The 17,492-nt window shown below is 36.3% G+C and overlaps 1 protein-coding gene across 1 annotated transcript; it reads right to left on the bottom strand.

Moving 5' to 3' along the window:
• Positions 1–5,103: 5,103 nt before the first annotated feature.
• LOC122091113 (probable E3 ubiquitin-protein ligase BAH1-like 1) lies at positions 5,104–9,448 on the bottom strand. The gene is made up of 6 exons (XM_042660944.1): positions 8,686–9,448; positions 7,023–7,255; positions 6,611–6,865; positions 5,959–6,096; positions 5,724–5,782; positions 5,104–5,473 (listed from the first exon to the last, which is right to left on the bottom strand). Exons 1-6 carry the CDS (start codon positions 8,855–8,857, stop codon positions 5,368–5,370), a joined length of 963 nt encoding a protein of 320 aa, XP_042516878.1. The 5' UTR covers positions 8,858–9,448; the 3' UTR covers positions 5,104–5,367.
• Positions 9,449–17,492: the final 8,044 nt, after the last annotated feature.

Below are 17,492 nucleotides of genomic sequence, written 5' to 3'. Positions count from 1 at the left end.
ATGCTAAAAGATAACCTAAATAGTTTGACTCCTAACTTTAGAATTGTTTAATAAATGGGGTGGTTCTAAGATTGGCCCTCACAACTATAACCGATTAAGAATGTAATTGAGACTCTTAAAAGGTGTCATGAACCAATTTAAAATTTGGCTTAGAATTTGTATATACAAATATTCCCTCGTGTTTCTTCCCCTAATTAAAATGTTGCACGTTGGAAGGCAAGGGTGACGGGGCAAATGGCGACCCGTGAGAATTTAAATTGCCACGAGGAAGTTTGTGATGTTTAGAAAAATGGTTAGATTAAAAAACAAAATGTTCAACTGAAAAACCAATAGAGTATTTTAAAACCCAAAAAACCTGTGTGTGTGTGACCAGTTTGGGCCAACCAAACGAAACATTACAGGATATGATCCAGGTTTTAGGGACCGGGCCCACTGTGCATGTGAAATGTACCCAGTTTTCGTGCAGTTCCCGTGACAATGGGACCCAGTTTGTATTCACCACTATTGTAGTTTATTGTAGTTTTTATCTCCTTACATCCCAAGGTTGGAGTGATTTGTTTTTCGGGCAAACGAACTCTGTATGTGAGTGTAGCATATGTCAGAGATTCTCTGAGTCTATTTTTTCCATCACTCGATTCCCCCAATGACATGAGATATATATGTCCTTTTGTTGTGAGAGGAGAGATATAGATTTAATGAGCGTAATAATCAGTTTAGTCCTGAAGATCTAAACCCGCCCTAATCCATCATGAGCTCAAACCCTATCTAACCTGATAATGAGGGTCAATCTGGTCCAACTCGATCCAATCCTGTGTGGGGTTAGGTCGGGCCTGGATTGATGCATAAAAAATCCAGTCCGACCCTAATCGGCCCTGAGTCTAACCCTGATTATTATTGTGCTTTGTAGAATACAGGTGTCTCTCCTAACCAAGGGAGGGTTATATTTCATGGTGGGAGTTTCTTGTTGTTGTCATTGAGTTTTTTGTATAACAAGAATATAATAAAAAAAGGGTACGGCAAAAAGAGAGCACAAAGCCAAAGGAAAAATCCATTGCTACAGCCATGAATAAAGAATGAGGAGAGGTGGGGGCTTGTAGTACTTGAGTTTCTTGGTCTTGATATATTGGAAATTAAGCATGAGTATATCAAGATGAAATTCTAACAACAGTGAATGATTGGATTATGCCTTAATATGTTAACTTTTGATGAAGGGGATTAAAAAAAGGGGGTGTCACATGAAAAAATAGGGGTATATGGAATCTCCATGAAAGAATGATAAAATAACACGTTCAGTATAGTTTAATGGAAGAATTCATTTTAGCGTTTTAATTAAAAACCCTTTGCTTCAAATCTGTCAATTTTCTCAATTTTCAAATGTTGTACTTATCAGAATGTGATTCTACTAATAAAACTAGTTAGGGTCGACCCGACCCAACCTGGCCCAACCCTGAGCCCTATAGGGTTGGGCCTAAGCATGAACCCAATAGGGTTGGGTTAAGGTTGGGTTGAGTTTTGAGATCTAGGGTTTGGGTTAGGGTTATAAGAAACCTGGCCTAACCCAGCCCTGTTTCACCCCTACTTATGTGTTTGTCTCTCTCCTCATATGAAACGACCTCGTTGCCTCTCATGTACGATACCATATTATTCCACAGTATTGGTGAACTCCCTTGTGGCACTCTCTCAGAAAATTCTCTCCTGTTTTTTATGTATAAGTTTTTCTACACTTAAGGTGAGGAAAAAATCTTCATCAATGGTGATGCAAACCTATGATCAGATTTTGATGCATCATAAACTCTCACCCCCTAACTATTCATGATCCAAAATGTCTCATTAAATCTCATTTTGTAAGGCACTTTTGAACCAATGTACTTTTAGATATTTGTAAATAAGGAGAGTAATGTCTCACCGAAAAGAAAAAGAGAGTAATGATTGATGGTTTACTGTGGTAAAAAGATCCTATTTTTCACCACCAATCAATAAACTTTTGTCATTATATTAATCTTGAGAATGTGGGTCCCCATTCAGGTGCGGTGTTATGTTAATTGTGGAGCCATGATTTGAATGGGATCTCAAGATGAGCGCACCAAACTTTTCTAGATGAGACCTAACCATGACACCTTTTAGGCTTCTACTACACTTCTTTTGAATAAAACTTGCTTTAACGAAAAGCATGTAGGTTGACACCCAACAAATCTTGAGTGTAAATTTGAATAATGGATCATTACGTTGGTTGTTTGTAGCTCTATCTAATTGGAAATTGATTCATAATCCGTGGAAAAAGTGTAAACAAACAACTAGTTATAGCTTTGCAATCTGCTCACCAGAACAAATTAAATCTAATGATACCCAAAATGATGAGACTAAAAGATATAATTAATGAAAATAGAGTATGATTTTTTGGTTCAGTGATGCAGTGAAGTCTACCGGAAAAGGGCTTGAATTCACTGTTTTCAAAAATCGGTATTGGATCGGTTGATATGGTCAATTTTGATCATCATCGGCCGTGATTGATTCCAATTTTAGGCATTCTAAGGTGCCCGATCCTAGGGTTCTTGAGATTGATTCAGATCCAATCCAGATCAAAATCAATAGGGACCAATTTGACCCTAGATTCTGAGTTTAGAATCCTTGCTTAATCCATAATGCATGATTTGATCTCAAATGTTCCCACTAGAGGAGTGCCTAAGGACATCCCTTATTACAATATTTATGCAATGGAATGCTTCATAGAGTAGAAACGAGTCAAGGAAAAATAAGAGGACTACGATTTCCCAGGATGCCAAAGTGGGAAACCACACCGATGAGATGGCGGGAGATGGATTTGTTTAGTAGGAATCTAGATTTTGTCCAAAGAGAGAGAGAGTCAGTATGGATTTCACAATTATGTGAGAGGGTGTGAGAAGAAACCCCCACTCCGATGTCGTGGGGATTTTTTTTTTAATTTAAAAGAAATAGGAAAAGGGAAGGGAAGCATTAAATCATTCAGATCATTTTCTGGATGCAGACCAATATTTTTCTAATAAAAGTACTATTATTATTGAATATAAATCATGATAAAGGTCTTCAGTACCTTTTTAGTCATAGAACACTAAAAGGAATTTAAAATTTTCCCTTACAGGTCATCTAAGAACCAGGACCAGCACTGAACCCATTCTTTGCCCTTACAGATCCCATTAGATATGGGATCAGTCAGTCTCCACTGACTATGTTGATCTTCTGCAACTAAAGAAAGTCTTGCTTTGGATTCAATCAGACTAATCACATAAGGAGACAGGGGCTTTATATTTAAAATAACTTCAAAAAGCTGCATCCCTGCAACACTAGCCACCATTACAATGTTTCAATCTACTGTATATGGCTTAGGTGTTGCAGTTCACATCAGAGATGAAATAACATTACATGATCTGTAGTAGGAATAGTAGTAAGAACTCAAACTGGGAAAATAGGAAATGTAGGTCTTCATCTAGAGCTACAAATTTTGATAACAAAGATGAAGTCCCAAGCAGAACACAACTCATATTGGAAAGTCTTAGAACCAAATCAGTTTCAAACTAAGAAGAGGTTGTGCCAATCCAAAAATATCATAAACCATAGATAAAAAGAAAACTAGCCATGCCAGACACTAGGATGTTAATCATAAAAAGTCAATTCATTCCAAGTGCAGATGGATATCTCAACAGATTTAAATCAAGTTTATGATGACTGCACTCCTTGATCTAAATAATAGTAATGGACTAAAATTACAAAATCTGCCATATGCCCTATAACACAGATCACAGAACCAAAACAACCCCAACTCCCTCATGGAGAAACAAATTTTGAATTACAATACCTAAGGCTCTCTTTGGTATGATTTCTATTTGTATTTATTAATTATTTTTTAGAAATTATTTGTGACAATGAATTATGGATCACAAATAGTATATGTTTGGTTACTATTTATAAAATAGATTATATAATGAGAAAATGGGTTTCAGGTTTCACCTTCAGCTTTGAGCTTTGAGCTTCGAGCGAGAGAGATGATAGGATTTGGGGTTTTTTATTAGAAAAGTATAAAATATACTGAAGTTACCTATTTACCTCTGATGTGATTTATTCTAATTTATTATAAATAAAAATAAGTGCTATAAATTATACCGAACACTTGTAAAAACAGAAATAAGTCAAATAAATACAAATAGAAATCAAACTAAAGAGAGCCTAAGACCATTGATAGCTAGAAAATCGAGGATGGAGAAGTCAAACCAATGCCGATGTAGTTAAAGTTGTTTCTGTTATACAGTTCAAACTAACCTTTTCAGAAATTTTCCTGTCCTGTTTTTCTATGGACTGTACCATTGTGATTTGAGAGTTCTTGGCATCGGCTAAGTTCCCAATGCTTTGCAGTTTCAGACTCCCAGCAGTTGGACTCGCATTTACAACATCTTCAAACTAAGAAAATATAGGAATTTGTAGTAGCATAAGCTCCTACTAGTCCATTGAAGGTAAATAATGGTACTATCAGGCAGACTCCTCCACCCATCCCCCCCCCCACCCCACCCCACCCCAACCCAACCCCTTTTCCCTTTCCTCAATGCAAATTTAATGGTACATAATTATTTATTCATCTCAGTTGCCACCCAGGGATGCAACATAAATGATTTTGTACCGTGTTGCCTTGCTATTCAAAGTAAAAGAAAGAGGATGACACTGTATGTAAGGATGAAGGGCTTCCTCATTTATCTTGCATGTGTGTTGTACTGGAGACTAGATACATAGAATCATCTATCTGAATACTAACTGCAGGAGCCAATTGAGGATCAAATTGTTGTTTTTCATCCTTCTCTTAGCTTCATAAAACTAAGTGAAGAAGATACATTTTACCTCAAATGTATGATCTTAAGCAAATTCGAATTCCCTAAAGTATATGAGTCTCCTTACCGTTCCAAGATCTGTCATCTACCTAAACCTTGGAAGACTAACAAATGTTCCTCGAATTTGTCTTGGTTCTGTTGGTTGGTGGCTTTAATTTGTTCAGTTTAAGCACTCACTTGCCTGTCATAGTTTAATTTTTTAGTCTCTCCAAAAAAAAAAAAAAAAGGAAGAAGAACTAGAAACAAAAACAGACCAAATCTCCAAGATTTCTTATTTCTTCATCAGACTCAGAGCCAGACATGGAGAATTATATATACAAAGACAAAATCCAGAAAAAATATGAACAAACTACATTAAGGGACAAAAAAAGGGCAGAAGAAGAAAGGAGGCAGAAATTTTCAAATGAATCCTAAAAACTTAACTCTGCTCATGACTCCTCCTGGAGACTGAGAGATGCTAAGAAAGACAGTTGCAATACAGAACTAAGGTTGTATTTGGCATCTCAAATTTCAATCAGACTCCAACAAAAGCTCGACATTGGGATTCCCAGTGCTCCTTTGCCTGCTTCATCCTCTCTCTTCTTTCTGTCCGAAGCCGTTCCTCCCAATATTCATGGCAACTGTTGAAAGATGCAAAACAGAGGAAATGGGTCAGACTACATTTCTTGTTGAAAGCAACTGGGATGAAACTTAACCATTTCATCCCACAATACACATTATTTCTTGTTTTGGTTCAGTAATGCTGCCTAAACATTTAATATTTTGAGTGTTTTTAACAAGAGGCATCTTGAGGTGATTAAGTCTTGAGATGACAGAAGCAGATTAGTAACCAGACATGCAGTGTAGAATTCAGTGTTGATCAATATGTACCTGCGACTTAATAAAATGTTAAGCTCCTCCAAAAAGACAAAACCTTCAAAAACTCTAGCCTGAAATCCATTTCAGAAGTTAATTCATGGAACACAAACATACTAGGATTTGAAAGATATCCAAAATGAGGCCCACCAACTGGTGATTCCTGACTTGCATTGACACAAGGATAAGGAAGACAGCTTCTATTGCTGTCACACAAGGATTTAATAAAGAAAATAAATAGAACAGATACCTCTCGACATAGAGGGCATTTTGCTTTATGGTCTGTAGACTTTAGGCCATCCACGATGCTTACTGATGCTGCAGAGCATGCACACATGTAGCAGAAGATATGGCCACATGTGAGAGACACTGGATCAAACACTGTGTCCTGTCAATGATAGAAACCACAGAAGAATCAGGAGATTTAATGAAAATGATATACAACATTTATTTAGGTCCTCACAATTATCCAAGTTAAAACACTAAAAAGATTGTCTATAAACTTAATGGGAGGCCAGGTATGTGGACGTCAAGTTTACAGCTCTTATCCAGGGTATACATTATGATACTATATTTGATCAAAAGATAAAATATCTGTCCTTTTAAGATTAGGAGTTCTCATAGTTGTGACAGTGTCCAAAAGAATACGACACATTGATACCGCATCCCAGAAGGAAACTGACAGTAAAACATTTAGGAGATATTATGTAATACAACACTAATACTGATCAGAAGATTATGGCCATCATCCTTCAACAATTCTTTAGGTTGATTGTCATGACATGAAAGTTTCTTAAAAATATAAAAAATTCTCAATCGATGTTTATCATCATTTATTGGGACTGAATTCAGGTGCAATTGATCAACACACTTCACTGAAAAAACCCAATAGACAAACTCACCAAGCATACAGAACAAGTAAGATCAATATCAAGCTTCACTGAATCAAAGATCGCACAAGAGAGTGATGGCTTGCCATCATTGAAAACAAGCGAGCAGCCTTCAAAAAATCCTGAGACTGCCTTTATCTTGGATTTGGTTTCTCTCAGGTTAATGTGGAAAGCCATTAGCTCACAAAGCCATGGAGATTGAAGGATCTCAATATGCATACTTTGAGCTTGTGATTTGAAAGCCTGGCCTTGTTTAGAGTAATGGATCTGTGCCCATGAAAAAAGTTAGAAGGGAAAAAAACACTAGAGACCAGAATACACTTTTCTATATTAATAATCTCTCTAGAAAAAGCAGCAGTATATTTTTAATTTAGGGCTGAATTTGTGAGTAGCACAAAAGAAGGGGGGCGGAGGGAGTAAATACCTTGTCATACTTCTTTAGAATTTTTCGGATGGCAATGGCATTAATCATTGCATAGGTAACCAGGTCCTTGCCTTCCTGAATTAAAGCAACGTGGTTCCTTCCTTTCCACATAAAGCACTTTCGGAAGCCTGATGCCAAGTGTAGCTCGAGCAACTTTTGTGCTCGCTTATTGAAGCAGCCCACAACTGTGGACATCTCCTCGAGGAGAGAGGGGAAAAAGGTACCATCGCACACTACACATCAATTACCATCTAAACATCAAAACTTGAAATAAATGGAAACAGAAACAGTGAGACCACGAATAAAGACTGCGTACAAGAATGGCTAATGAGAATCTAATTGCCTCAAGAATAAATCAGCAGATCCATAAATTTGGCATGCCAAAAAAAAAAAAGGGTATTGCAGAGATAAACAAGACTAGTGCCATAACAGATTCCTAGTGCTCCATGAATTCAACTTTGACACTACTTTCTTCCTCATTTTATTTTACAAAATGAATAGATCACAACAGGTACAAATGCCCAGTATTCTAAAATTCTCCCCTATTTAATACAAAGCTTGAAAAAAAACTCAATTTAACTAAGCCTTCTCCCAACTAAATGGGGTCTGCTACATGAATCCCGTTTCACCATTCAACCTTGTCCAAAGCCATATTTATTGTTAAACTTCGGTCGAAAATTGACCAAAATCTCCGAGTTGTCTCAGTTTTGAGCCTGGCCGAAACGAAACACTAGGTTGAAACCCATGGTTGAAACTTGGCCCTGGGTTTCAACCTAGGGAGGCCCAGTGTCGAAACCTCAAAACGAGATCCAGCACATCCCGGTTTCTGGCCTGACTGAAACCAGGTTCAAAACCAAGATCTCGATCCTTAGTTATATACTTATACCCAATGGACCCAGATCTTTTGTCACTGCTTCTTCCCAGGTAATCTTCATCCTATCCCTTGTTCTCATCTAATCTGCACTCCTTGAAAAGATTTTTTTAGGGGGGGGGAGGGGGGAGAGGATAAATGGGGGGAGAAAGATGACAGTATAGATGCTCTTCACATATAATTGTGCAACTGCTTGTTCTTCAGAACTCATCAAGAAACACACACAATTTTTTTGTGCAAGTCAGGAAGAAAGGCTGAGTGGATATTTGGAGACATTTTTGTTTCGTTTTGGTTATACTATTGAAAGAGTTGGGGGAGGGGGGGGAGATCAAACCAACTCTTCGCTTTCTTCCCTCCCTTCTCACCCTCTTCTTGATTCATTTTTTTTTTTTTTCTCTCTTTTCCAGCGCGAACATGCAAAACAAAAATGTTAAAATCACCACAAAAAATAGGCAGAAGTTGATCTGTAAGGTTCATGAGGCTCAAACAATCTATTAAGAATATCAACCAAAACATTAAAATGGCGCCAATTTATGCTAATTTTCATCAGATAAATGACTCTGTAACAGTTTTAAGACAAAATGAAAATGAAAAACCAGATTTCTAAACATATATCAGCTTAGAGATTTTACCATAATTTGAAGCAGATTAAGATAATGGTTTCAGCATAGGAAATTGATTTTTTTTTTTGGGGGGGGGGTGTAAAGGGGCTATGAACAAACAAACAGGATTCTTAATTGAGCTTCAAATTTTCAATACTAGCAAATCAAAGAAATTCATTCTCCTAATCACCTGGGCACTGGTGAGGACATGTGGAGGCGTTAAGTACCCCATTGGTGTGTCTCTGCAATTGAACCTCTTCCCTACAATGCTTAAGGATCTTCTTGAGCTTCTTTAATCCAACCCCTGGTAATGGCTGCTTCTGTCCTTGCATGTATTCCTGATACGTCTTGCAGAACTTCATCTCTGCTTCACCTAAAACAAAACAGATAATAACCCTCTTCTAAACGAAATCAATAAAGATTTCTGGCACATGGGTTTGATGAAATTCGATGGGTTTTGTGTTCCTAAGCGATAATGTTCTCAATCTGAGAAAAGAAGGAAGTTTTTTCAGAAATTTTTGTGCGTTTTATAGAAATGCAGACTCTCCCTCCACGCTAGGTTTTAAAAATAGGATCGAAATCTTCTCCATTGTCCGTTTCTTCCGTGGACTCCCTCAAAATCTTACAACGGATATGGCACCTGGCACGAATGCAATGAATTCACACGTATAATAGATAAGTTTGCGATTTGTATGGCTTCTTTATTGGAAATTTCACGGGACGATCACGCACTAAGAAAAAAAGGTCAAGAAAAGATCAGAAAAAGAACTTCTTCTTTATTTCTTTTATGGATTTAGTGGACCACCCTCAATTTTGGAGAGCGGTGAGCCATTGGAGGTTGCTTCCCATTCGATTATTCTTGGACAAAAAGGTTGAACGAAAAAATTGGAATAGAAAAAGGAGAAAATGATGGATATTATGACAAGGGTTTACGTCTTTGACGAGTTAACACTTAGCTGAGCAGAGCTTTACTCCATAGATTGAAGAGGATTAAAGGAGGGATAGGGGTGATGAATTAGGTTTTTATAGTATTCAACTATTTTTTTCTTTTTCCCTTTATTTTCAGACATTCAATTCACATTTGTGTAAAATTATAAGCTTCGGAATATTTTCATAAACTTCATTTCTCCATTAAAAAAAAATTTTTTTAGGTAGAAAATAATTAATTTTTGGATGTTAATATAGACAATAAGTCCTCAAAGTTTAAGTTCACGTGCTCGGGAATGTGCAGTTGTATTTGTTTGCCCCTATTTACTAATGTTTGATGATATTTTCATTTCTTGCACAATGCACTATTTATGTCATCCGAGATTCCAAAGGTTTCGATCTACTTCGGTTGTTTATAGAGGAAAACTCGATTCTAAACTATATGTGGTTTAAAGAAGAAAGGTTTATTGATACAACTTATATGCATAATTGTGAAAATATTTCATTTGTTAGGATAAAGGGAATATCGTTTAGCTAAATTTTGCTAGTGTCATGGGAGTATTTGTGAGTGAACATTTCCACTTCAAAATCAACACATCTTGGACCGTCACAATTTCACAGCTACAAATATCCTAGTGTTAAGAAAATAAAGAGGTGAGAAGGAAATAATTGATAGTCTTTGCATACAATCCTATTTGGACTTGCTCACTTCATTTCCTGCCTTTAATTGATATTCGTCAACACAGTTTATTGTCTTCCACACAAAAAGAGATTCGGGTTAGTGTGAAGAGAGAGAGAGAGAACTGCGTACGCTACGCGGTTAATTAATTACTACTGTATAATTACTACTGTACAATGAGGTAAGGTCGACATTAATGGAAGGTGGAGCCGATTAGAGCAGAGAGAACACCGGAGTGATTAGGACACTAGAGGAGAGAGATCACTAGTTTTTTCCTTCAGTAGTCTTTGATCAGCCGCACTCCAGCTATGTCATGTTATAATTTAATTGCTTAATCAATATAACATAAATATAACCTATCTTTTTTTTTTTTTTTGCTAAAAATGGATATTCGGGTCATATCGGGATTGAATTAAAACCATTCAACTTTCACTGAAAGCAGTGAAGAGCACTAAACACCCCACGTGTGAATGGCCCAAGATATGCCTAGTGGGAGTCGAACTTCGAACGTCTGAGCTTATGGCTCGTACCAAGTTCGTTGTTCACTAACTGTGTTATCCCCTTGGATTCAATATAACCTATCTATTGAACATGAAACATAACAATAAGAGATCCAATGATAAACTTGTATTTGGAAGCATATTGTATTTAGAACTTCTCCGTTGATCTTGTCTACTCTCTCTTCTATAATGGTTAAGATTAGCAATTAATAGGCATTGGAGTTTGGATCCGCTGTTCATATGATCACCCGGTTGTATAAGTCAGCATCCAACATACTTGTCCCACTCTTTGCCATTACAAGAATAAAATGGGTATATTTGAAAATAAAAGGGACAAGTGTTGGATATTGAGATGTAAAACCAAGTGATTGTACCAGTAGCTAATCTTATCTCTTGGCATTACCAATAATTTATAAATTGAAAGAGCAATGACCAACCCTATTACAAAGAACAACTCTACTTTCTCCCATAATAAAACCAAATTGTTAACAAGTTCACATTTTGCTATACATCTTAAGGCAGTTAACTAAAAACCATTACCCGTTGAAGAGATCACCATCCGTATTAGGCTTATCCTACCAAATCCATTAATCAATAACCTTTTCACTAATACAAACATACAATTACTGTGCTAAGTTGACTACTTGTGAAAACATTACAAGTCATCCCTCTGTATTGCAATAACGTGCACGGACTGTTCAATGTACTGAAGTTCCAAAGCGACCAAATAAAGGCAAGTCTTATCTAGAGAACGTGAGCAGGGTTTCTATTATGTTTGTCTCAAATTCTCAATCTGTTTTGAAGAATGACTCGCTTCAACATATTTTGATGGCAACCCGAATGAGATTTTTTCTGAGATCTGTGATGGTAGCAAGGAGTGTGAAATTTGAGGTTTTTCTTATTAGGGTTTCTATAATAGTTTTCTTGCCATGATTTGGGTGTTCTTGAGAGAGTTTTCCATTGTAACTTTTCTTTCAAAATAGTGCATCGCCTTCTTCTTCTCCTGAGGATGTAGCAAATCACATATTGCGTTAAATCTCTATGTTGTGTGAATTTTTGTCTTTTTCGCATTTGATAGATTTGTGTGTGTGAATGACAAGGTTGTGCCTTGTCATTTACGAAGATTTAAATAAGATCGCTCCATAGAAGAAGAAGAAGATAGACATTAAGTTAAAGATAGGAATAACGACCCTAGCAAGATGAGCTTGTTTTTCTTTGTTAGAGAGAAATAGTTTAGGTTTCATATCTGTGAGTTTGGTTTTGTCAAAGAAGAATTTTCAGCAATTTTCTTAGTCCATAATATGTGGACCATAGATGATCATGACATGAATAACACTTGACCAAAGTGGTCTTTAAAATTATATCTTAATTAATGAGGGTTTTTTAATTTCCACTACTAAAGATTCATGATTGCAACTTAGAACATTAGGTATAATTTAAATTAAGGGATATGATTTAAAGAAAGACAGAATGTTTTTCCTGGTCGAATTAAGCTTATACTGACTGACTAACTGGGCCGTTGAGAGTGGAGCGTCCACCACGCATTGTTCCAACTCCCAAATCGCAACCACATTCAATGAATAAACAAACGATGGTGGGAGAGGGTGACTAACGTATTGAAGGGCTCCAATATTGGATTTTAATCATATAAACGACCAAAGCAGTCTATTCAACATGGAAGATGGGTGGGTGGTTTATGATTATCATAGTAATCAGCGTTTAAAAATTAGGGCTCGCTAAACTAGTTAGGTCGAAGGCTTGGATAATCTTTATTAACAGAGAAAAAAAAAAAAAGTTTTAAAAACCAGGAATGAGAATCTGAATCAGATTGGAATTGATCAGAATTGGTAATGATGGGCTACAAAACCTCTAAACCTTAGTTTTCATACAGAATCGATCTCACCCAAATTGGCCCAAATCAGCGGATTTGATCCGATTTTTAAAACCTTAATAGTGATATGGGCATGGAAGTGGGTGGATCAAACTTCTTGCATGGGACTCCATGTATCAATAGGTAACGCCACCATGCAATGCAATCCACTCCCATTAGCTCATAAGCAGGGATGGGGGGAAATAGAGGTTTGGGCTGATTGTAAACAAATTGTGGATTGGTTATCGCAAGATAACAAGAAAGGATGGCCTTGGAACATGTATATGATGTTATCTGATAGCTCTAAAACTCGGATGGGGCTCTTCCACTACGCAATAGAGGCAGCGGTTCAAATCCAACGCCCTGGAGCGCTTTGAGGCGCATGGTTATGTGTTAAGTTTCGTGTCGAGGTGCTCCATGCCGTTGGATCTGAGCCACCGCCTCTATTGCATGCGCAGTAGAGGAGCCGAAAAATATGATAAAATGTAACAAATCTTTAGTGGTGGTGGCAAATGATGACTTGGCTAGGAAAGCTAGGTTACACAATTTAAAATGTTGTATTCAAGATGTTGACATACACTAGTGTTCCCATGAATCTATCTCTCTCCTTTCTCATGTGAAAAGACATCTCTGTAGACACAAAAAGTGTTGGCATAAGCTAAGCTCTCGGACAAATTCCCCATATATAATATAGAAAGGGGAGAGATTCTCTAGTTCGATGGACCATGCTGGTCTAGAAAGAGGAGAGGATAAAAATCACATTCTAATTAAGGGGTAGCTCGGACACTTCGTCCGTCCAATAAAGTGACTTCTATTTGTTGACCCATTTCTAGTCCATCAAGCAGAGAAATTTTCTCCATAAAAAATGATGAATGTCTCTACTGGTGAGGTGACCATGTGGTGAAAACATCTTTTGCCACGGACATGTGTCGATGTCGTCTCTACCATCTGATGCTTATCACACCGCTGCGGCCATGACAGACAATCACATCGTATCCGATGGCCAAAATGACATCAGGACATGTGCCGATGTCGTCTATACCATCCAATGCTTGCCACACCACCGCACCCATGGCAGACAATCATTACTCGGCCATGTAAATACTGTTGAGTCATCTTTACACTCCCACGCTATGTTGACAAAATTGAAACTACCCCTCCCGAATGTAATCCTACATACTGATGCCCATGATGGGTGAAAGGAAACTAGGCCCATGTAAAAATAATGGGAATAGGTTCCCTGATATGCCAGGGGAGGGTGTTCTAACTCCTTGATCTCTATTTCTCCCCTCTTCACATGATATAATTCTGCCACCCTTCTCTGAACAAAATCATTTTGTTACATCTCATTGGTTTGCTCATTTATATTGCTTGATCAAAGATTCCTCTCACAATAATCTTTTAAAATAATAATAATAATAATAATAATAATAATAAATAAATAAATAAATAAATAAATGAAAAAAGTTTTCCTACAGTCGTTTAAAAATCAATCTCTTTAGTGTGTACATATATTGTTGTCATATGGCAAATCTAGCTATAGGATTTCTAGGCAATGCCCTAAATAGGCCATGTATCAAATTTCAGCCACAAATTTAATAATTTTCGTTCTCATCTAATGACTTACCCTATTGTATATGTCCATAAACATTTATTGGTACTCCAACCATTAATGGAGGTCTCCTAATTTTTAAATGTTTTATTTTTTCATTTGGACAAATTTTATTCGAACTAAAACTTGACATGTAAGCAGGAGACTTTGGAATCTCACAATATTTCAACCCAATCCAACTTGTCATATGACAGATATATGTGCTTGTTAAAAAATTCCTTCCTTGGCATCTGTTTTATAAAAACTAGGTCCAAAAATAGCTAAAGTAGTAAACTTTCAGCACTAAACATAGGCGCTATAAAATTACTTTTTTATTGGATAAATACATCATCACATTGGAGATGATATAGATAGTCCAAAAGAATTAAATAATATAAAAACACATGTGTAGGTATCCTTTAAAGAGATTCCTTGTATAATGTTTGTGTTCTAAAAATTATGTCCATAAAAAATTACTAAATAATAAATTTTCATACACTAAACACAAACACTATAATTAGCACTTTTTTATAGGCAGATATAGTGTCCATTTGGGAGATTCATTCCTTAATGCCCATATTATAAAAACTAAGTTCATAAAAAAATAACTGAAGTAGTGAACTTTCAGCACTAAACACAAGCATTATAAACAATTTTTTTATTAGATAAATACATCATCACAGTATCTTCAAAGATGTCCCAATTATCAACCTAGTGAGGATGATATGTATATAGCATAAGAAAAAGAAAGGATATACAAACACATGTAGAGGTCCATACATCTTGTGTTATAAAAAGTAAGTCAATAAAAAATAGCTGAAGTGTGGTAAACTTTCAACACTAAACACAAGCATTATAACTAGTACTTATCAGCAGATTTAGGTGTCCATTAAGGAGATTCTTCCCTTAATGTCCATGTTATAAAAACTATGTTCATAAAAAATAACTAAGTGTAGTGAACTTTCAGCACCAAAATACAAGCATTATAACTAGCACTTTTCTTATTGGATAAACACATCATCTTAGTATCTTCGAAGATGTTTCAATTTATCAAACCAGTGGAGGTGATATAATTAGTACAAGAAAAAGAGGAGTTTGGATAATTTTTTGTGAGTAATGAGATGTAGTGAGCATCCAACGATTGGGAGGGTCTAGGCATGTATCCCTAGTTGTTGAATGTTCACTGCACCTCACCACTCACCATATGCACTGCATGACCAAAAAATGAACTTTATCTTAGAACATGTCTCATATTCGAATACCTTTCTATATAGCCCTTGTATCTATCACCAAAAGAACAAGTGGGGTTCAAATTTTTTTAATTAGAGTGGGACAAAAGTTTCATAGTCGCATCAAATCTTAACCTTGATAAGGTGAACTAAGTAAAACCAACATTGAAAGTCAAGCTTTTGTAGAAGGAAGAGAGAGAGAGAGAGAGAGAGAATAAACAATTGAAAAGGAGCATGGTAAATACCAATTATACATGGTGCATATATGGTATATGATTAAAATGGGCAATCAAATCTGACAAGAGGCCAATTTAGATTGGTTCCTACCCATCCATATGGCAAAAACTAGGGGTCCATCTAGGAAGCTCTCCCTATAGCTTGGTCATCTAGAGAACCTTTCACCATTAGGAATCAAAAAATAAATTTTAATTCTACTTGTAAACAAATTAGGATATCATTTAGGTCATCTGAGCTCCATCTAATTGCAAATAAATTAAACTATGGGAAATGCAATTATTATTATTTTTTAATTGGACGACTAACTTAAGATCTTAAAAAATATATATAATAATTCAAATAGATTCCAGTGTTATCATATTTCCTATTCAAAGTTTAAACCCAAGTCATATGTTTGAAAACTTAAATGCAATTAATTGCTTTTTTTTTTTTTTTTTTTTTTTTGAATAACCAGTATCAGTCGTGATTAGAAATAAGTCATTTTAATTTATATTAATTTCACTTCCCTTTTGCGATCAATTATAGTGGGATTGAATTGAGTCATCAATCACTCCCCTTAACATGATAGTCATCCCCTATGATGAATATGAATTCTTTGTGAGTCAACCTCTATTTATTAAGATAAATTCTTCTGCTCGAAAAAAGGTATAACGGTGAATGATTAAATATAATAGATTTTTTTACTTGTTAAGAAAAGGGAAAAAAAGAAAAAAGAATTGTCTACCTATTGGCTATAGGTTTTTGTTTTTATTTTTGTTTTTTGTTTTTTTTGTTTTTTGTTTTTTTTGTTTTTTGTTTTTTTTTGTTTTTTTCTTTTTTTTTGGGATAATGATGAAGGGCTTCATCCTTTTAGGACATCGCTGTGGTTGCACACCACAATCGGGTTAATTAGACACCTGGTAGCATGGTTTCAAATAAGATCTAAAACCGTGGCTGGGAGACCAAGGGAGAGAAGTTGGGGCAGGGTGCAGGAAAAAATAATTTTTTAAATGAAAACAAGAGTATTTCAATATGATTCAGACCAATACAGGTCAACCCGGATCAGAATTGAATTAGCATCAGCCAAGGCCAATCCTTATTATGGTATCTTTAACCATACTTGCTTCATATAATCACAACTCTGCAAGCCCCTCTTCTCTGAGTGTCCCCTCTGCTGAATTCCGCAGCTCTCCTTTTCTCTCTTTTTTGTTCCTTTTTTAATTAATGGGGAAGAGAATGTTCTCTGGGGCACCAGCCTACACTAACACAAGGTCAGTGAGAAAGTTTGTTCACGGGCGTCAATAGAGGGTTTGTAGGGGTGTCATTTCGTCATCCTTTGTGTCTAGGTGCGGAGGTTTTACTAGTAGTCAAGGTGCAGAGGTCTTGCTACTAGTAAACTTCAAATCCCTCTTATTAATTATGGGGAAAAGGAATCCTCCCTTGTTGCACAAACCCAATGCAAAGACTAATGAACAGGCACACATAGATATAAACAAGGGTGAATTTTTACGCTTCACAGGAGGAATTGGATCCTCTATAGCACTCCACATCAATCTAAGGATTGAGAGCACCTTGGGCTACGTGTCTGAGGGCTCCTAGCACACCCTATAGTACTACAAAGGACCCTATTCATAGGAGTGGATCATCATTTCGCCGTCCTCTGTTTCTGAGTGACCAGAGTGTTCATTTCCCCTTAATTATGATATCGACTCCATCACCAGAATTAACCACACTAATTAGATTATTTTTTGGGTAATTTACAGTGCCACCCCTAGAGAATACCACGATTAGAGACATCCCCTGCATAATATCAAATTACACTTGCACCCTTGCCATCAATCGGTGTTATAGAATATCCCTCAAATGTTGATATTAGCTGATATATTTTTTTATAAATATCAAAATACCCTTCTAAAAAGTGAAGTACCTAATATATCCTCACTTAACCCCATATAACCCTAAATAATAATAATAAAAAAAAAAGG

This window comes from Macadamia integrifolia, chromosome 10 (genome assembly GCF_013358625.1).
Source record: "Macadamia integrifolia cultivar HAES 741 chromosome 10, SCU_Mint_v3, whole genome shotgun sequence".
Classification (NCBI taxonomy): Eukaryota; Viridiplantae; Streptophyta; class Magnoliopsida; order Proteales; family Proteaceae; genus Macadamia; species Macadamia integrifolia.
The sequence above is the reverse complement of the archived record's forward strand: the minus strand, read 5'-3'. Positions and strand labels throughout refer to the sequence as shown.

Excerpts from the sequence above, each read along its gene's own strand:
- LOC122091113 (XM_042660944.1), bottom strand. The coding sequence starts at position 8,857 with ATGAAGTTCTGCAAGACGTATCAGGAATACATGCAAGGACAGAAGCAG. Across the intron at positions 6,097-6,610 it reads TTACTTGTTCTGTATGCTTG|GACACAGTGTTTGATCCAGT; the intron begins GTGAGTTTGTCT and ends TATCATTGACAG. Across the intron at positions 5,474-5,723 it reads AACATTTTATTAAGTCGCAG|TTGCCATGAATATTGGGAGG; the intron begins GTACATATTGAT and ends ATCTTTCAACAG.